The sequence below is a fragment of the Phaethon lepturus genome, unplaced genomic scaffold (genome assembly GCF_000687285.1).
Source record: "Phaethon lepturus isolate BGI_N335 unplaced genomic scaffold, ASM68728v1 scaffold50989, whole genome shotgun sequence".
Taxonomy (NCBI): domain Eukaryota; kingdom Metazoa; phylum Chordata; class Aves; order Phaethontiformes; family Phaethontidae; genus Phaethon; species Phaethon lepturus.
This window is the reverse complement of record NW_010566532.1, coordinates 1-19950: the sequence shown is the minus strand read 5'-3', so window position 1 is coordinate 19950 and position 19950 is coordinate 1. Positions and strand designations below refer to the sequence as shown.

Sequence of the window (19950 nt, the reverse complement as noted above, 5' to 3'; positions counted from 1 at the left end):
GAATGCCGTAATATTGATTTTGGTAGGAGTGACTCAAAACATAACTGACCTGAAATTTCCTGATGGCAAATCTGACTAAAAACTTCTCATGAATGCAATGAGACTATGGAATAGAATTCAAAGTCTCCTACCAGAAGTATGCTAGAAGCAAAATATCTTAAAAGTATACTGGGGGAGGCAGAATGGAAGCTTTCTGTGCAAATGGACAAGTTTAATAAGACCTTTCATCTTTCATGTCTGTGATTGAGTTTTGTTTTATTTTGGACTGCAATAAAAGCTTTATTCTTCAAGGGCAGTAACAGCATGTTTTTTGTAACTCCTTAGCTTTCAACAATAGAGTATAATATTTTCGTTCACCATTGTGTTAAAACTGCAAGTGTTTTTCTGACTACTTTGGCATAGTGATTTATTAGTGTTGACACTCTGGGGCTTTTTGTCAGTAGAAGACAAAAGGTCAGGTTTTGCTCCTTCTGGCAGATTACATACAAACTATGCAAATCACTACAGTGCGGGTTATAACCTAATTATGTTATACATCTTGAGCAATGTTCGTTTCTGTAAGGGAAAGCTGTCTAGCATTTTAGCTGCTAATGTATTTTTCCTTTTCTTTGTATTCTACAAAAGAAACCACATAAAAATTGATAGTATATGTGCAGTTTTTGCTGCTGTCCATCTTACCTGCTTGTGCTGCTAAAATATATGAAAGCAGCATAGTAGTCAAATTGCCTACATTTATATGGTTAGTGGCTTTTCTAATGCAAACCTGATTTATTTTTTTTTTCAGGGCTTTAACAATCTGTTTGTAACAATTAGAAATAAACGGTAACGTCACTTACAGAATTTCATAGAAGACTAGAAAAATTTAATCTTTGTTTTGTCCATGTAAACCGAACCTGAAAATTCAAGATACTTTGTAATCTTATAGCTCGTATTTTTATATGCCAATTTATAGTCCACTTGTGAGTTATTCTTTTTAGACATAAAACATATGCATTTTAGGAATAAGCACTTGGTTAGTACATTTTTCTCAAACATTTTCATTAGCTTTCGCTTCAAGTGAAATTCTTCTTTTTAAGTTCACATCTCTCAGTTGCATTAATAAGTTGTTTCTATGTATCTGTATTCCAGATTCAAGTTAAGGCAGCTCCACATAGTTCCCTGCTGACCTCAAGAAACTGGCGATTCTAAACGAGGGCAATTTTAGTCCAGAAATCATTCCTTTGACATCAAATAGCTGAAATTGTCCAATGACTTCTTTTTCTGTGGGAAAAAATAACAGTATAACTTTTGGCTTAATTCCTTTGATTCTTTGCTATAGAGATTTGTATGTATGTATATAGATAAGCACATGCATATACACTATATTGGCCAGCACAAATACTGGACTAACAGCAACAGTGATCGGACTTCTGTGTTCACACACCTTGAGACAGGCTTTCCATCTGTAGAGTTACTGATTGAAATGCAGATCAAGTCAATCAAGACGAAGTTCACATGCTGAAGAAGTGAGTCTGACTCCTAGTCCACAGAATCCACAGCCTAAGGAGACCACTACTGGCCTGACCACGGTTCGTTTCCCTGTTAACTGTGTTTAGCACAGGGTAAGGACCAACCAAAGATGAGTCAGGGCTGAGGGGTGGTGGCAGGCCAGTACTGGGAGTTGTGCTTTATCGTATCTGAGGTTTGAAGGAGGACAGCTGATTACAGGACTGTCAGCACTTAATTTATGCATGCACATGCATGCACACTTTAAGGCTTATTTAAAAAAAAACAACAAAACCTTCATATCACCTATGTGCCATTTAACTGTATTTGCATGTCAACAGGAGTTGAGAAATCTAGCTAAAGCTTCTTTGTTCTTGTTCGATACTACTCGCTGAATTAAAGTTTTTATACTGAGTTTTACATAACATCTCGTAATGATTGAATAGAAACATAAGCAGTGTTACATAGTTCATTTGGGCTGCATGTCCTTGTGTTGTATTGCGCTCACCTTATTAGTCTTCTGCAAATGTTCCACTTTTCTTTAGTTTTGGCAAGCTGCTCAGAACACCATTTCCTTCTTTTCATTCTGGTGGAGTCCAATTGTTCTTTGCTTATACTACATTAGCCTTTCCCAGAATTTAGCCTGGAGTTTTTATACACTGGGGAGTTTCCAGTGTGTTTAGATTATAAAATGATTTCCTAGTGTGACTGACAGAACCCTGCTTTCAGATAATACCGTCAAACTAGATTTTGGTGCTGGTTTTCTGTGTTTCTTTGCAGTATTTTGTTATACAGAAATGATGTGTACAAGCATTTTGTCTCTTGAAAGTGATATTTTTCAAGTCATCCTCCTAAATAGTTAGAATTGTCCCCAAGCTTTTTCTTGTTCTGTTTCTCATCAGGTTTGTGTAGATCAATTGGTGTAAGCAACTTTCTTATCAGTCATCTTGAGCAACTAAAGGAGGACTGTGTGATTACTCCACATGTTAATCAGGTGAGTGGATGAATATATTTAAAATATCTGGGTTTGGGGTTTTGCTTTGGGTTTTTTGTTTAATAATCTCCTCTCCACCCCTATGCCTGAAAGACTACACCCACACTCGCCTTAGTCATACAGTTTCTTCTCTTTCATTTCTATATACGTATTGAAAACCATTCAGGAAGGTGACCTGAAGTGAGGGGAGAGCGGGGAAGTCCTTCCTCCTTTCTTTTCCCCAGTTTCTCCCAGGCTACTTGTTTTTGGCTGGTTTTAAGGCACAAATGGTCCATGTGTCAGTTTTTGATGATAAAACAGTTTAGAAATAAAATTCAGGGAGCACTGAACATTTAGCATCTCCAGAGTGAACAAGGTTTTGGAGGGGCTGTGTTCAAATACTATTTATAATTCCTCTAAGCAACACTGAAAGCCTCAAGTGATTACATACCCATGCAAGGGTGCTGTTTCCCTTGCTTCTCCCTTATTTCATATTCATATTTCAAGATCACATTAAATTCAGTGAACTTCTTTAGGAAGGTGCTGCAAGGGCCCTGGCAAAATTTTTTTGCTGCCCTAGGCAGATAAAAAATGGCCACCTACATACTGGCAGACTTCCAGGGCACTGAGAACTATTCCCTTGTTGCAGTTTTCTGCCCACAGCTGTGCTGGAAGTTCGTGCTCCCATTCCTACCGCCTCCTGCCAGTGAAAGTGTGCTTATGCTAACGCAGAACTGGGAACTGGAATGCATGAAGTGCAGGCGTGTGCTTTTCCCCTTAGTACAGGTGGTGAGGATTTCTGGCAGCTGTTTGTGCTTTAATGTCATAAACAGCCACAAAAAGGTTGCTCAGAACGTGACTGGCTGAACCTAACATCTCTGATTTTTGCTGTCCTCTAAACTAAAGGTTACTAAAGGACAATTATGAGTGATGTTAAATTAATGTAAAACGATATAAAATACTTAAATTCAATTATTCAAAATAAACCATTGAAATATGTCTTAAGATGGGCAGGTTTATGACTGTTTAAGAATCGGTGAGTTTGCCAAGGTTCAATTGACTGCTTTTCAGAAATATGCATCTTCAAAGTCTTACTGGAGTTTAGCATAAGTTGTTGCTGTCTATTAAATGAGAATAGCCTTTCAGCGTCCTACTAAATCACTGCAAGGAAAAAAATGTGACCTTGTATTTGTTTTCAAATTTCCTCTTGCCCTCAGTGTCAAAATGTTACCAATCTTACTGTGTCAGTAGTGTTAATGGAGAAAAGTTGTTTCTTCATACTATTTGATGGCATCTCTTTTTCCGTGGCTGAAAAAGAGGAGACAGAAAGCTGAGATGGTAGTGATACTGGGAGATGGGAGGGTGCCCCTGCTGTATTCACATAGCCATTTCTTAAAGGTGATGCACAGCATTGTTCCAAATTAAAACCAAAAAAAACAACAAGGAAATATCCATGCCACTGCAAACTGCTCTACTTTGAACAGTTTCGTTATAGCATTAATTTACGATTTTTAGAGTTACAGGAATCTTACAAGTCATAGTTCAGGTTATCCTCAAAAGCATCTTTATTCTGTTTCTTGCTTAGTGTTGGAGAGTTGCTGAGTCTGACGGTGAGACTACTTAAGCATTATAAAATAACTAATGAATTCCTAAATTTAAATTGGGAATGGAAGTGCTATACTTCCATTTACATATGCATAATATACATATACAAAACATTTCCATATACAAAACAATTGTGAATAATAACTGTATACAAAGTCTAGATATTTAAGAAACAAGTGAAGGAAAATCACTTCCCTCTTAGCTATGTTAAATTTGCATAAAGAATTTAGGGTGTTCTTACAATTCCAACAGTTCTTATGATGTTAAAATTTAAATGTATTTCTTCTGTGGAGTATATAGGAAAGCAGGAGAAAGGATGTTCTTTATTAGACTTTTATAGTGTGTGCAAATGGGGTAGTAATCAATGCTTCTATTTTACAAATCAAGTTGTAAGTACTGCCTCTGTTCTTGGTTCCCGGAAAAAAACACTATCATCATGGCTTTTAAAGAAGTAGGAAAGGCCTGTCTTTTCAAGAATATAGTATTGTTAACATATTTGGTAGTAAGCAAGCACCTTTTAAAATTACAATCTACTATTAAAAATACTGTTAAACACTGTGTGAAGTGATGATAAATATTTTATTCTAGCATCATGTAGAATGAAACCTACAACCGAGAAGTTACAGGTTTGTATTCCAGAGTTTGTAATTGACTTGGCAGTAATAAGTTTGGATTTATGCTCGAGGAAGTCTTTGGAGTGTCTTTGAAGGCTCTTATGCCTGTCACTCATTAGGGGAAAAAAATTACATTTTCTAAGAATTTAATGAATATGTATGTTTCATTTGATAAAGTGATACACTGAAACCAAATATAAACTGTTCCTCTCTGAATTCCATGTATCCTCACTGTTATTTCTACTTTTATAGAAGTGCAAATTAGTGTAATGACCTCAGAGAAATTTAGTAATGTTAATGTTGTCATTAATATTGAGCTCTATTATGTAAATTTGTACAAGGTAGAAATGTATTTTAGTGTTTTGAGTTATTAGGAAATAACCCCTTTGTACATAAACTCACCTGAACTGTTCCTCTATAGACAAAACATTTCTAGGCTTATATTTCAGTTTTATAAAGAGAAATAATTGTAAGACTGTGCATTCCCCTTGAGAAACTGACTGAAGTCCAGACACAGGGAGGCTTTACCAGCTGAAAAGAACCCACAGCAGGGTGGAAAGAGCAAGGCTTTTGCATACTGTCATCCGAGGTATGACTTTCTAGGTCCGTGTGACAAGATTGTTATTAGGCTCAACCTTTCCCCATTGGGCTATGACTGCTTTTAAACACAGCACGCACTTAGATTTCCCCTGTGGCTGACCAAGTAGCAGTGGTGAAGAGTTCTGTAATGTGAACTGTGAACTCTTTTATTAGACAAACGGCAGTTTTTACACACAAATCATTCAGGCTAGAGTGCCAGAAAAAATCAAGATCTTCCTCTACCACCATATGACGGACAGCCCTTGCCTGAGAAAAGTTTGGTGACTGAAATAGCAAGGGTGGGACAAGCCAGGAAGTAGGAATTATTATTTTGAGGGGAAGTACATGCTGGCCACTCACCCTATGCCTCTTCTAGCTCAGGATGCTATTCCCTTGCATTCAAATGCTGCTAGAACCTTCCAGAAAGTTTTCACAAGAAAAATAAATTCAGAATTATTTTATGCATTTGATTATTTTAGCAATATATTTAAGAAGAAAAATACTTGCTGCTACCAACAGATAACTGCATGTGCTAAAAATCAATTCACAAAATTGGGGAGTCTCCTGATTCAGTGAAAGGCAGAAAGTACAATCTTCTCAGGTGAGAAGTAGTTGTTGCTGTGTATTCTGCTTGTGAAGCAGGCAGGTTACATCTCAGCATGCTGTCTTGCTTTAAATATTTGTGGTGTAACCTGGAAATGTGCTGCCTAGAAATCTTGTTAGACCAGCAGGTAAATTCTGCTTGCAGTTATGTTAGTAATAAATGCTGAATAAGTCACCTGATGCCATTGGGGTACCACGGATTTTTCAGCATTTGATCCTAAATACATAATTCTTTATTTAATATTTTCTAGGTTATTTGTTACACTTAGTGTAAAGAACATCTACTAAAATTGCTTATTACTATTGTAATAATCAAGTAATACACCCTGCTTGCTCTTCCTTTTTTCTCTCATAGTTTTGCGTAAAAACAATGAGAATATTTTCTGGTCAGCTCAGGTGCAAACAAGTGAGTAACTGTATGACCTAAACACTGGTCTTACACATACAAACATGAAATACAAAGGCTACTCAAAGGTCAAGAAACATCAAAGGTTGAAGACATGGATGTGTCTGCTGCTTGAACCATGTTCCCGAGTCCACCTAGTAATTTAGATCACAGCAGCTTTAGGCTGACTCAGCCCAGCCTTCGAGGGGCACAGTTTTTTCTTAGAGCATATTGAATGACTGCCAGCCTATTGTTCCCAACTATTGTTTTCTGAAAAGACAACATGTACTAAAGATGAGAAACAGGAAATGTTCATTTGTCCTTTCTGTGGCAGAAGAAATTTTCCAGATTCCATGTGTTGAGGTAATTGTTCAGAAGAGCAATTTTCTTCAAAATATGCAAGAGTTAGATCACTGGAACAATGGTGATGGCCAATCACAAAAATACATGACATGTTTATGTATTTTGTAAATAACACTACCCGTTTTCATCTGAATGCAGACGAAGGTATGCTTCTTACAATGTATAAACTGTGAAATACGTATTTGAATAACATTAGGAATATTACAGAGGTTCTCTTTTGGCTTTTGCTACATGCCAGAATATGTGGCTCTTCTGAGATCCTTACTTTCCAGTAACCTCTGTTTCCTTTTACTTCCAACAACTACATCTTTGTAGCTTGTTACTTTTCCTCTTTTAACTGGTTCTTGGCCATTTGTTATCTTCCTTCCTACAAAGGGTCTGTCCTTCACACTTCATTCCACAGTGCGACTGCTTCCCTGCATAAGCTGTTGGTGACATCACACACAGAATACGGGATTTTCCAGATGAAATCCATGCCAAGAGGCTTTGCTTCCGAGGTCAGACCCTCATCCTAAGCAAATTGTTCTGGTTGGTCTCTTGCAAACCCAGTCCCTGCCCAGCCCCCTCCCCTTGCCTGGGCAACTCAAAGATCATTAGTAAAGAGACAGGAAGGGAAGTAGATTTGGGGAAGAGAAGATAGTCTCAGATCACCAGTAAAAATGACCTGATAATGATTTCCAGTATGCATTTGCATATCTCAAACACAGAGCAGAACAAGAGTGCAAGTCCGACTGCAGGTAGGGCAGACAGCTACTCTGTGCACCTTACTTCTGGGGGCAGCATAAAATACGTAGTAAACTACTGTGCCAATTAATGGCAAAATGCTTGTGGATTAATGTCCTTCACATGTCTGCTAAAACTGGTAACTTACATCTATCTCCCAGAAGCAGTGATTTCACTCATGTTGTATTTTTAAAAGGAGAGAAAAAATATTTTCATTTATCAATGATGGCTTCTACTAAATATACTCTCAAGGTTTTTACTAAAAGTTTGTTTCTGTTTATCTAAGGTTGAGTACCACCCTTTCCAAAGGCCTCAGGAGCTGGTCAATTATTGTAGGAGCAGAGATATTGTTTTTGAAGGCTACTGTCCTTTAGCCAAAGGTGAAGCACTCACTCATCCTACTATCATTCAGCTGGCAAAGAAATATGGCAGAACTCCAGCACAGATTTGCATACGCTGGAGTATACAGGTAATGGAAGGTGGTAATAAAAGCATGTCTCCTCTCTCAGGAAAAAAAATGCAAATACTTTGGGTTTTATGCATCAAACCAGAATTTATACAGAAAGTGTTTTTGCCTTCAGTATATTAGCATCACATGAACTAACTGTGCTGTACTGGAAATTTGGAATGTAGTACACAAAGCATGGCGGTCTTTTCAATATGCAAATAATCTGATTGTAGAGAATTAAAAGAACCACCAATAAAAGAGATGTTTCCAAACTAAATGTTACAAGCAGTATGGGGCACTGTTCCATTTCTGTCACTCAACACGAAGTACTAAGCAGTGAAATAGTGTATTAAGTTGACATCAACCACATAATCTGTGTTGGAATTTAATGCAGTGTATGTAACTGCAATTAAAAATAGCATCCAGAAATGTCAGTATCCTCTGAAAAATGAAATTAAAACCTCAGAAGACATGAGGAATATCTTCACATGTTTTGAAAAGATTATTTTCTTTGAAACTATGTACATTTTAATGATGAGAAGCATTATGTTTTTCAGAATGGGATTGTCACTATTCCAAAGTCCACAAAAGCAGAAAGGATACAGGAAAACTGCAAGGTAAGATTTGGTTATGCACTCAAGTCTGACTAACATCTGAGTTACTGTTTTTAACGCTTTGGTTTGCTCGCCCATTTTCCTATACAAGTTTTATATTGGGGCAACTCAGTTAAAACTGGCAGATTATAGTACTATAAAATTACTACAATATAGTAGAAAACCATAATTCACAAACATCAGAAATCAACTGGAGAGCTAATAATTACTATGTATAAAAAATACATCCATAGAAAGACCTTTCACAGTTGATTTTTTTTAATTAATATTTGTATTTATTACTTGGCTGATTGTAGAACATCCTAATCTGGTTATGGTTAGGTCCTCTTTGTGAGAGGAACGTAAGTCAAATGGAAGGAGTTTGTATGCTGTGCCTAACACTGTATGAAAGCTGTAAGACTCTCTTGGGGATATCCCAGATACAGACCTTCTAAGGAAATCAAATCATGTTCCTGCCAGAGCTGACTCTTCCCCTACCTTCTTCCTTCTACTCAACTTGCAGAGAAGGTCCCAGCATGAAGGGACAAAGATAAGTGAGGAATGAATGAGGATTGGCAGCATGATTCCCCCCAGCCTTTTTTAAATTTCCTTTTCATACCAAATGTTTTTTAATTCATTACTTCATTTTTCTCTCCATTTCTCTACTCTGAAAGTGTGCTTTCTTTGGGGGAGAGGAAACCACAACTACCTTATTGTTACTTCCAAAAATATCATAGGGGTATGAACTGTTTGGCAAATCAGGAAGAAACTTTACAAGAAGATAGGAAACTTCTGTCTGGTAGTTAAATCACTCTGTGTGTGTGGAGATGTAAATCAATGTATGTGTAATAAGGATTTCTCCTGGTGGCTATGTCTGTTTATATAGCTCCTGCCTTGACTATCTATTCTGACATGCATGCTGCCTTCTGTGGTACAAGCGTAGCTGTTTGTGGTACTGTATTGTGAACCAGATCAGAGAACAAAACCAGGTTAAAAATCCTTCCATATTATTTTTACTTGATTTTATTTTATTTTTCCCAATGATATTTTAGATCCAGATTAATTTTGGGTTTTTTACAGGGTTTACTGTATGGCTCCACCAATTCACTTTGCACAATGGAGGGAATGCATTTCAGTAAAACTTAAAATGCTTAGGGTGGAGAGGAGGAGGGGAGAACTGGCACTGTTACCAGATGTTGTTTATCACATCTCCCTTTCTTTTTTTTTCCTTTTCCCCATGCCAGTGTGTTGGCCTGAGTCTCTACCACTTCTAGTCAAGTAGGTGAAAGCATGGACCTCATTAAGCCCTTAGTATTTAATATAAGATACAGTATTTCTGGTTCTGTGACTGTTCCCTCGTTTAGGTTTAAAAAGCATGAGCACTGAGGTTTGACTACAAGGGTCATTCCAGCAGAGAGTGATCACTGGATAATGCAGGATGGGAGGAGCTCTTTTGGCAGCAGTTCAGGCTCCACGTGATCTTTTTATTGAGTATGGAGGGGCTCTGACAAAGACAACAGACCAACTTAAAGCAACTTCAGTTCCGAAGTGATAATGTCTGAATAAGACACCTGCTAAGAAAACACTGACACAGTCATTCATGTTGCAGGTCTCACCACAGGAGAAGTCGGTGGCTGTAAGAACCTATGCATGAAGACAGGTGGTTGCTTTCAAGTTTGAGTTAGTACTGAGGCACTATAGCACAGTGTCTGTTTCTGTACTAGCTGATCCGTGAGTCTTTTGTCTAAGTACGCATAGAAAAGATAGACATAGCCTTTGGTTTGCTAGCTTTGTGAATGTCCTTATACTTTCTAATAATTCTCTTTGGCTAAAATCCTGAGGAAAAGAACTATAACACTCTAAAGGGAACACTGGGATATAAGTGAAATACTGAGCTCAGGTTTCCAGAGGGATTGCAGTCAGGGTATTCATATACCTCTGGCAGTGACCATATAGAGTGCTGTCAAAACCAGTTTTGATACTACCATTATCTTGGACCCTTGCCTGAGACCAGAGTGGTACAAAACCGTCTTAACAGAGTCTACAAATAAAAATGAGTCACAAAGGAGCAAAGGACCCAGTGGAGCCTGTCAGTTTAATGGAGTATTTGTCTATGACAAAATAGAAGAATTTCCAGAAGGAAAAATATGGAAAAATTCTGCCTCACATTTAAATGAATCTTGGTCAGTTTAAATAACAGAAACACTCTTGATTCTCTCTGTGTTCATGATATTAACTATATATGCATTCCCATAGGTGTTTGATTTTACAATAGCAGAAGACGATGTTGAAATTCTGAATGGAATGCATGATGGGAGACATGTTTCGTGGGACCCAAGCCATATTGAGTGAATGAAGGTTTGAGCTTTTTCCTTTCAGCAATCAGTGAGTCACACCATGTAATTTAAATTCAGGGAAGCTTACAATAAGAATATAATAGTAAGATTAATGTCTGTTATTAATAACTGATTTGAAATCCTTAACATTGATAACAGACAAAAGATATTTTTGAGGGTAGCACTTCTGTACAGAGATCTTGCATTTCCATCTCAAACCCTGATCCTTAGTTCATTGAAGCCCATGCAAAGCCTCCTGTTTATACCATTGACCCTGCATGAGGCCATTTATTCAAAGAGCATAAGGAGATACCCCTTCTTTAAAAATACAAGAAAAAATGCTACCTACCTAGTGTACAACACAAGTGTTAAATACAAAATAATTTTTCTATTATTTTTTCAATTTTCCCTTTGTTAGAGGGATACAATGTAAGAAGAAGAAAAAGCTGTATGGAAAAAAATGTTAATACCATTATTATTACAGTATTTATAATATACAATATACGGCAAATCTCCATCAAAAATATAATCTCACTGTAATAAGCAATATCGGAGCATCACCAAAAAAAGTTGTATGCATACTATTGCATAATAATGGCATTGATCCAGAGAGTTCTATTTACAAGCCTGTAGGTATAACAAAGTAGAAATCTTTCCAGAGAAGTCTATGTACAAGTAATCTATCTGCATGGCTAAGAATGCTAAGCAGCAAGGTCGAAGAGCCAGAGGCATCTTTGTTACTGCGGATCTTTTTCTCTTCCTAGAAATTCTGGTGAGTTTTGTGTAGCTTTTAGTGATAATTAGTTTTGCTTTCATTTTAGATTTGTCCAGGAAATCTCATTAAGAGACTATACTGTTCCTCAGATTTTCTTATAAAATATGTATATGTAGAAAGAGAGAAATGTAGCTCTAGATACATGTAGGTTACAGATCTCTTGAGAAATATATCTGCAGAATCTTTTATCAGCCAAGTATTCAACTTCTAGTCACATTGGTTTGATATTTTAGGAGTTCCTGTGTCTAGAAAGGTATGGAAAACCTGACTATGATTTATATTGTGTGTGGACTTCCTGAGGCAGTTTTCCCAGTGCTGTTCTGCTTTAGTCATATCGCAAAACAAAGCTCCTTAGTTTTTTATCAAGTGACTTACAGCAATCATATATTCTAGCCTGCATTGTTTGTCCTGAAAGTAGAGCTTCTACACAGCTTGGCTAAAATACAGACAAATGTAACTTTTTGGTCACAAATCCAATAATTGGCTGGTTTTTTCCTGGTAAACGTTTTCACAGAAATTTGTCTAGATTTGCCTCTGGAATCATTAATGTATTCTTTATTATTTTAAAATACAAGGTACTGTATGGAATTCTGTGCTCACTAATACCTGTACAATGTACTATTCGAAGAAGATACACAATCTCCACAGTAAGGTTATTTTCTAGAGTTTCATGTGTGGCCTGCAGTTTGAGGTGCTTCAGTATCTGGGAATGCCGTTTTAGGTGTCTAAGAACAGCTATGTACCTCACTTAGCTATGATGAGGGGTTCATTAATAGTTCCAAAAAGTAAGGCTTATTTATAAAATTAAGGTAATTTTTAGGCTTTTTTAGCTTTTACAGAAAATTATGGCAATGACTAAGTGAAAATTGGAAAGATTGCCCAGAAATAAACCTTTCTACCAGTGGTCGTCAGCTAATCCTGCTTTTGAAAAGTCACTTTATAGAACAATACCTTAGCAATATGGAAAAAAACCTGCTACTGTGCTCTTGAGGGATTCTTTGCTTCACAATGTATCTGAATTCATAAAATGAGGACTAGAGGTGAATCATGTGCCTAGTATTCACTCAGTGTGGCTGTTTGGCAGTGAAGACTTTTTCAGAAACTACAAAAGAGAAGTTGGAGTTTTACCTCTAGTTCTCTCTAAAGAAGCAGACGTCATCATGCTATTTTCAACACAAACGATGCATACAAAGTGAACCAAATCTTTATGTATGCTAGCAAATTCTAGCTTCAGTGTTACCAGCACAGTATCAATTAGGACTAGCTACGTGGCTAGAAGTCCCATGTTGGTCAGAACAGCTCAGGTTTTTTCTGCACTTATTTCTGACTGATCCACCTCCCTGTCCTGAGCTAAAGAGAACTAAACCAGATTTTCTTGCTAATCCTCTATGTAGATGCCTTCAGGCTACAGTGAGGATGGTGTCCTAATTCACTGATATATTTCATTGTTCCCTCTGTCAAAGAGATTTTACAATGTTTTTTGTGTCTGCTTTTGCTAGGAAGTCAAGCCACCATTTTCTCTGATTGAGATCATGGTATGTAAGCAGTAAAATGAGTAATGGAAGGAATAACCAAATAGAAAGAGTATTACTAAAAAACCATTCTTGTTAAGAAGCAGGTGTAGCAAGTTACAGTTTTAAACTGATACTTACTTTCCTAAATTCCTTCAGACTTAGTTTTTGTCAGTTCAGGACTTTTTTCTGGGTTTTGTGTTTCGTTTGTTTGTTTAATACTTCCTAGAAATTCCTTTGCTACCAGGTAGTGGCTTTAGAACTATGGAAGAGTGTAATTTTAACTATTACAAAGTAATTTGAGACAATATAAGTTTTTTAAGTGCCAGGACTCAGCTGCCCCATGCTTTCTCCCAGGTGTGGTGTGCAGTTTTGCACCTTGTGCCATCACTAATAGTCATTGTTTTCTGCCAGAAGCTGTAATTGCCCTAAGACTGGAACCCTATTATCTCCCATGTGCTTGGGTTATATCACTGGAGCCTCTTCCTTTGAATACGGCATTCACAATTTTATACTGTGTTAGTTTTAATTTAGAATCATTGAGCAAATCCTCTTTGAGTTTTGATCAGGTTGCAGAGTGAAAGACAGACTCAGTGCATTCATCGGTTATGGTCCTCTCTACAACTAAGTTGATATTACAGATGTGGTAGATAGTTTTCTTTTTAAGCAAAGGCTGCTGAAGGTAAGTCCACACCACCTCATCTAAATTAACATTCCTAAAGTACTGACAACTTTGATCATAGTATAAAGAAGTAAGACAACTAATAAGAAATTGGGAAGTGAACCGTAGTGAGATTTAGGGGTAGCAGTGAGGAGTGATGTTGTGTAATAAAAGCAGAACCTAGAAGACCAAAAGGATATAAAAGTGCTGAACATATAAAACCAGGAAATTTAACTCCATTTTTTATGTCTACTTTGGTCAGACATAAAAAGCCTGGAGGCGCTAATTTTTTAAGATTTTTTTTTTTTTTTAAACTCAGAGCTCATCCCTCAAGTAAATTCTTTTAATTATATGCATGTTCTTCCCCCAGGGCTGAAATTCCTCCTCTTGTCCATATTTATTTAAGACAAGCTTTCTCTAGAGAGAAAACCTTTTCACCTTTCTACAATGACCATTTTTAAGATACAGCAATGCACCCATTTTATCAGCGTAACCCGTCATCTTGCCAGTAGGAACAGGGAATACACCTGAAAATTGAAGATACTTTTTCTTCCATATTATGTATGTCATTTCTGGTAGTGACTGGTTGGGGCACTCCCTTCTAGTTAAGATAAACCATTAATAAGATACAATTTACCAGTGTTATCTACCTAAGTGCAATCAGCTGCCTTTGCTTGAGCACTGTGACTCTTAATGGCAGGGAACTCTCTTCAAACAAATAAGGAAAGGAAAAAAATAAACTAAAAGTCAGTGGACAAGGTGAGGCCATTTTCTGTGCGGCCAAGTAGCTTCCTGTCTGAGTGGCTCCCTCTCCCCTTTTTCTTGGCTGTTTCTGAATTTCATCTTTTATACTACTGGAGATGAAGGTGCCTAAGAATGTTTAACTGGAAAATATTGGGAATGGTTTTGTAAAGTGCATACTTCAGGATTTTTCTTTTAAATCAGGCTGCAGAGGTGTTTCAACCACACCTGTCCCCCAAACATAACTTTCAAGACATTATTCTTTTGACTAGCACACGTAATAAAGAAACTACAATACTAGTAAGTTCACAAGACCACTAAGCCAAGCAGACTGCACAACATTCACCCTTCTTTTTGCACTGTGGTTAACACCAGCTGATTTTCTTTTTAAAATACCAGTGCTGAACTGTCTGACAGGAAAGCTGACGTTAACCCCATGTTTTTGAAAATGGGGACAAAGGTGGAGTAGCTCTTGCTGACACTAATTGAATCCAAGCAGTTAACCCTTTCCATATTGCCACACCCCTTCCAAAGCTTTGAAGCTCATCTCTGACTATAGCGCATGGGGTAAAAATAACAGATAAGCCAACCTTCTGGCAATTTTTGTGTTGCTGTACTGGGAATCTTTCTGTACTTAATCTTTTGGCACTTTGTGCAGCCTCCATTAAGTTGGCTGTGCTTTCGAAAGAAAATATCGAGTATTTGTACTGCCTTGTAATGAGTGTATGTTGTATTTATTATATAAATGATGCAGCCTTACTATTTGTCTTTATGAATGGCTGCTTATCCATCTGCAGCATCACGTAGGACTAATAGCAACTGCCAGGACATTATAGAACAGTAATGACTTCTAAGGGATCAGAGCATGAGAACTACGTCCAAAACTTGCCACTTTTCATTGGAGAGAAAAAAAAAAAGGAGAAAAAAAAAAAAAGCCCAAAGCCTGAAATGAATTTAAATCAATGATGCTGGTACTACTTCCCAGTGATATAACATGTATCATGCTGTAAACATTGTAGGCATGGCCAACATTACAGGGTGAGCTTCTCTAAGCAACTTTGCACAGATCCGTTCTACCAATCTCAATCGCTGTGCCCAAGAGGAATATTTCATAGTGGCTTTGCTAGCCAGTGCCCTATGAGAACCATTCTGTAGCTGAACTACTAATAGGAAATTCAAGAGTATGTTAGCACCGTTATCATCCTTTTAATGACTGCTTTACGTTTTTCTCAAGCAAAACAGATTTCCAAGACTTTCTAGATGAGGCTTCAAAATTCCAGTATAATGGACTAGTACTAAGTTGATAACTTGGCTGTGAAATTTGGAAAGGGGGGGAGTGTACAATTCCTTTCACAGTTTCCTGGTAACAAGGAGAGCAGAGATTGTTGAGTATTTTTGTTCTGCTTTGTTTTTCTTTTTTTCTACTAATTAATTTTTTCCTAATGGTTCTTTATGACCTGGATTAATTGTATTGATTATCCATAAATATAATGTTGCCAAGATGAATTTACAGTAAATCACTTGTTTTGGGTGCAGTATAAAGGTGGTGGAAGATTAATCCGATGCATAGCTGTCAAGTCATACGTATACTGCAGTATAAATTAACTTCCCTAATGTTGAAAAAATATACATTTAATGGACTCTTTATATTAATGAAACAGCAACCAGCTATTTTATATCACATGGTTTGTTAGATTTTTGCATTATTATCATGAAAGCCTTATAAACCAGATATAAGTACATTTGATTAGTCTGAAAAATTAAAAAATTATCACAGGTGGCTTTGTTTTCATGTTTTTTTTTTCAGGAAATTGTTATTTTACTGCTCCCCCCCCCCCAGTATTACGTATAAGTAATACCTGTAGTCTGCCAAATAATTGTGGATTTTCCATCTAAGACTTCTGTTTCTCCAGGATAGCATGTAAAGTTCAGTTATCATGTCGATTAATGTCTTTAGTTTACCCTAGCAGAAAACATACAGTAGGACTTTAGTTGACTGATCTGTATCACTGGAATGAAAAATTAGCCTTCAAAAAGTTTTCTAATGCTGCATTATACGTTTCATTACTGCAGAACTTCTGCTATATTTTAATCCACATGGAAGAAAACATATATCATGATTAGATATATTAAAGTGTGTTATGGTTTTGGGTGCAATGATATCCAGTAGAACTATTGCATGTCACTTTCTCAACTACTTCAATTCTTTCCACTTGGACTTAGGCTTTTCCTAATGTGGTGGTCAGCTTAGTGATCTAAAAATAAAGTACAAATTCTAACAAAAATTAATATAGCAAACTTTTTACAATAGCCTTTTAGAACAAAAAAGGCCATTTAATGAGTATTAATTAATATTCATTATCAAGAACTTAAAATAAAAGCAGACCACCTAAATTATAGAATGCTAATACTGAACAAATATGTGTGCTTTAGCTTTTGCAATGTTCTTACCACTTTTTTTTTTTTCTCCAAACCAGGTTTTTGATTTTAATGTGAGGGAAGAAGATACGGAATTTTTGAAAACTATGAATATCAACAGAAAATTAATTCATCTAATCTATCCACTGTGAAAAGGATACTTTAAAACAGATTGTTCTATACTGCAAAAGTGATGCAACTGAATCATTAATTCATTTTAAACTGAACAATAAATGTAAATTGTTCTCTTGGGTACTCAGAGTACCTAATAAATATTAATCAATAATCAGACATCAATATCAATGGCTTGTATTTACTGTTATGTTAACAAATTAATAAAATCATTTAGTTTACTCTTTTCTTTGTTGCTTTCTTACAGATAGAGAAATGCTTCCTTTCTGCATTTTCTCTGCTTTCTCAGAACTTTCTGGCATATTCTTCCAGTATGGGTTGACCCACCTCATGATATCGTAATTAAGTTTCTTCTGCCTGCATGTACTTTATTTAAGGTGTCATTTTAACCCATTTGAACAATTAGTTTGTTGGGTTTTTTTCTTACAGATTTTGAAAAGTATTACTTACTTAAAGGCATAGATAAGAGCATACTACAATGCATGTAAATCTTGAAAAAATTTTCAAATTATGGAATATTTGTTCTGGGATTGCAGCAGAAATCTGAATCTGACTTTTTACGCTGTTTTTTTGCATTTCTTCTAGCCATGAGAATTTTGGAGGATTCTGCAGGCCACTCTGGGTACTTTCTTGGTGAGCAAACCTGTTCTGTTCGTCCAGTTTCCCGGATTGCCTGTCTTGACCTAGAACATGAGGGAAGAATAGCTCTGGTTTGTGGCCTAAGTTGTGTCAGAACGAATGAAAGTATGTTTTGCTTATATAGATAAAGATTTCTGAAGGCGCAGTAGAGTAATGCATTGGAAAAAATCCTTTGCTAATCTGTCTTGCAGGGATTTTCTCCATCTTTTCAAGATCGAATAAGGTTCAGACACTCCTCTGATGCAATTGTGAGTTGGCCAGCGGTGCTAGCACTAAGAGAGCACAGTCTTCTGGTGTGTCAGAGGCCACCGATCTATTAGTATGCAGGCTTTGGGAGTACCCCAGCTTGCAACTTCTTTTCTGACAAGATCAAAGCATCTTCCTGCAAGGAAATTGCCCTGTGACTAGCCAGGTTTCTGAAATACCCGCCACACCAAGTTCTTATCAGAAGTTCCACAAGAATTTTCGTTGTCACGGGCAGCCAATTTTTGTTGTTGTTCTTGTTGTTGCCGTGCCCTGAGACATGAGTTTCTGCTCATCTTAAAGCCTCGAGTACCTACAAGCGCATACATATTCAGGATCCCTGTGAACAAAAGTGTCTGCGCCTGTATGCTTGTGGAAATGTTGCAGAAACATTTTTTTAACTAGATTGCCTCGATCAAGCAGCTGTTACGTATCAGTCTGGTGTCCTGATGTGCACAGCGCTCCCCCCTCCCATTCGTCTGAGACCTGCGTTCTGGTTATTTCTGAAACGTTGCGTGAATAACACTGCGTTGTCCTTTCTCCTTATTCTGACTGTAGGCAATTCCAAAGTCGAGTTCCCATAGGAGCTATATATACCCTGGATTTCTGTAGCATATTTCATAGAAGTACAAACTTCCTTAACACTGGACCTGGCAGTTAGGGAGGTACTGAGAAAAGAGTTCTTGTTCTGTTGGTGGGGATGGAGTATAACCCGTGGGTAAGTCCCTCACTAAATTCTTCCCAGTGTACTTCTGGTAGAGTTGGCTGGACAAACCTGACTTTACCCCTGGTTGTGGTTCAGCCCTTGTAAGCAGGCTACAACCTGTGCAGTTGAGCCACATTAAGGTATCATCTCTGAGGCTTTTAGATAGCTTTCAGTGCAAATCCAGCTGGCCTGGCTGCATTTGCCTGAGAAGGATGAGGCTATATTTCAGTTTCCTCTCTGCTGAGATATCAAGAGGGCTATAAATGTATGTGGTCATCTAATTTTAATGATGCTTTTTGTGATACAAATGCCCAGCTGTTTGGAGTGGAAGTGAAACTGCCCAGGTATCTTACACAGCCCCTGACAAATAATTTGTTGGATGTCACATTTCTCTGAGTTGGAGCTCTCTCAGTTGGTTAACCAATAACCTAAACATGAAAGACGGTGCATCTGACTACTGAAACCCTGAGTCATTCTATCCTTTAATTAAAGCATGTTCCTTTAATATGTTCCTCCTGCTTAAAATTACGTGAGAATTATTTCCTAGAGGAAAATGCTTAATGAATGCACTTTTATTTCATATCTTCTATAAAATAGATAAATAAGGGGGAAAGCTTGAAATATCTAGGGTATGTCAGGCAGTTGCAGGGGATGCATATGTCGACCTCAAGCATGATTTATCTTACGTGCATTTTCTGACAGTTGTAATTTAACGGCTGTATTTTCCTCCAGGCTCTCAGGAGGCTAAACATCTTTTCAAGTTTCTAGCTTTGTGGTGGAAGAGTAAATGTCTGTTTGCCAGTGTAATTTATCTGAGTCATTCTGGGAGAGGCATGGAGCAATTGAAGCGTGACTATTAGCATAAATAAGAGAGGGACTCTCTTCCTGAGGGTAAAACTACTCTTTCAGAGGGAAGCTGCTTCCCCGTAACAACTGCTACTGCTTATTGACTGGTGCGGTGCTATGAACTGAAAGACATAATATACTGAGCTCGGGTCTGTTGTGATACTCTTTTGCGTTTCAATCTGAAGTGGTGTTAAAGAGAACAGAGCAAGGAAGGAAGAGGAAAATTTCTGCAGCAAGCGCAACAGTAGGTTACCGACCAAGTTAGCATTTCACATACAGAGGTGTGTTTTCTTTTAGAAGTTTGACGAGAGAAGGAGTTATAAAACCTAAGCTCCCTTCTTCTTTCTCAGTCCCTGTATAGTAGCACTGTTACCACTGTAAGTAGTTATCCGTGCCAATTTTGTTTTAAAAAATGAATTTAAAACTTTTATTCGTGTTTTCAAACACGTAGGTATTGTACAGCATCCTCTGAACGCTCAAAGACGTTGTTTGCATTGTGGGTCGTGTGCGACGGTGGCGCGGAGTGAGGCGGCCGGGCCGGGACCGGTGTCCGCGCCGCCGGAGGTTGCGG

General features: G+C 37.4%; 1 protein-coding gene across 1 annotated transcript in view; it reads left to right on the top strand.

Moving 5' to 3' along the window:
• LOC104627344 (uncharacterized oxidoreductase ZK1290.5-like) overlaps positions 1-10723 on the top strand; it is a gene marked incomplete at its 5' end in the record, with an annotated part of 30207 nt that extends 19484 nt beyond the window's left edge. The window contains 4 exons of the mRNA XM_010295529.1: positions 2388-2479; positions 7617-7799; positions 8336-8395; positions 10628-10723. Coding sequence (XP_010293831.1) covers positions 2388-2479; positions 7617-7799; positions 8336-8395; positions 10628-10723 — 431 coding nt within the window. The remainder of the gene's footprint in view (positions 1-2387; positions 2480-7616; positions 7800-8335; positions 8396-10627) is intronic.
• Positions 10724-19950: the final 9227 nt, after the last annotated feature.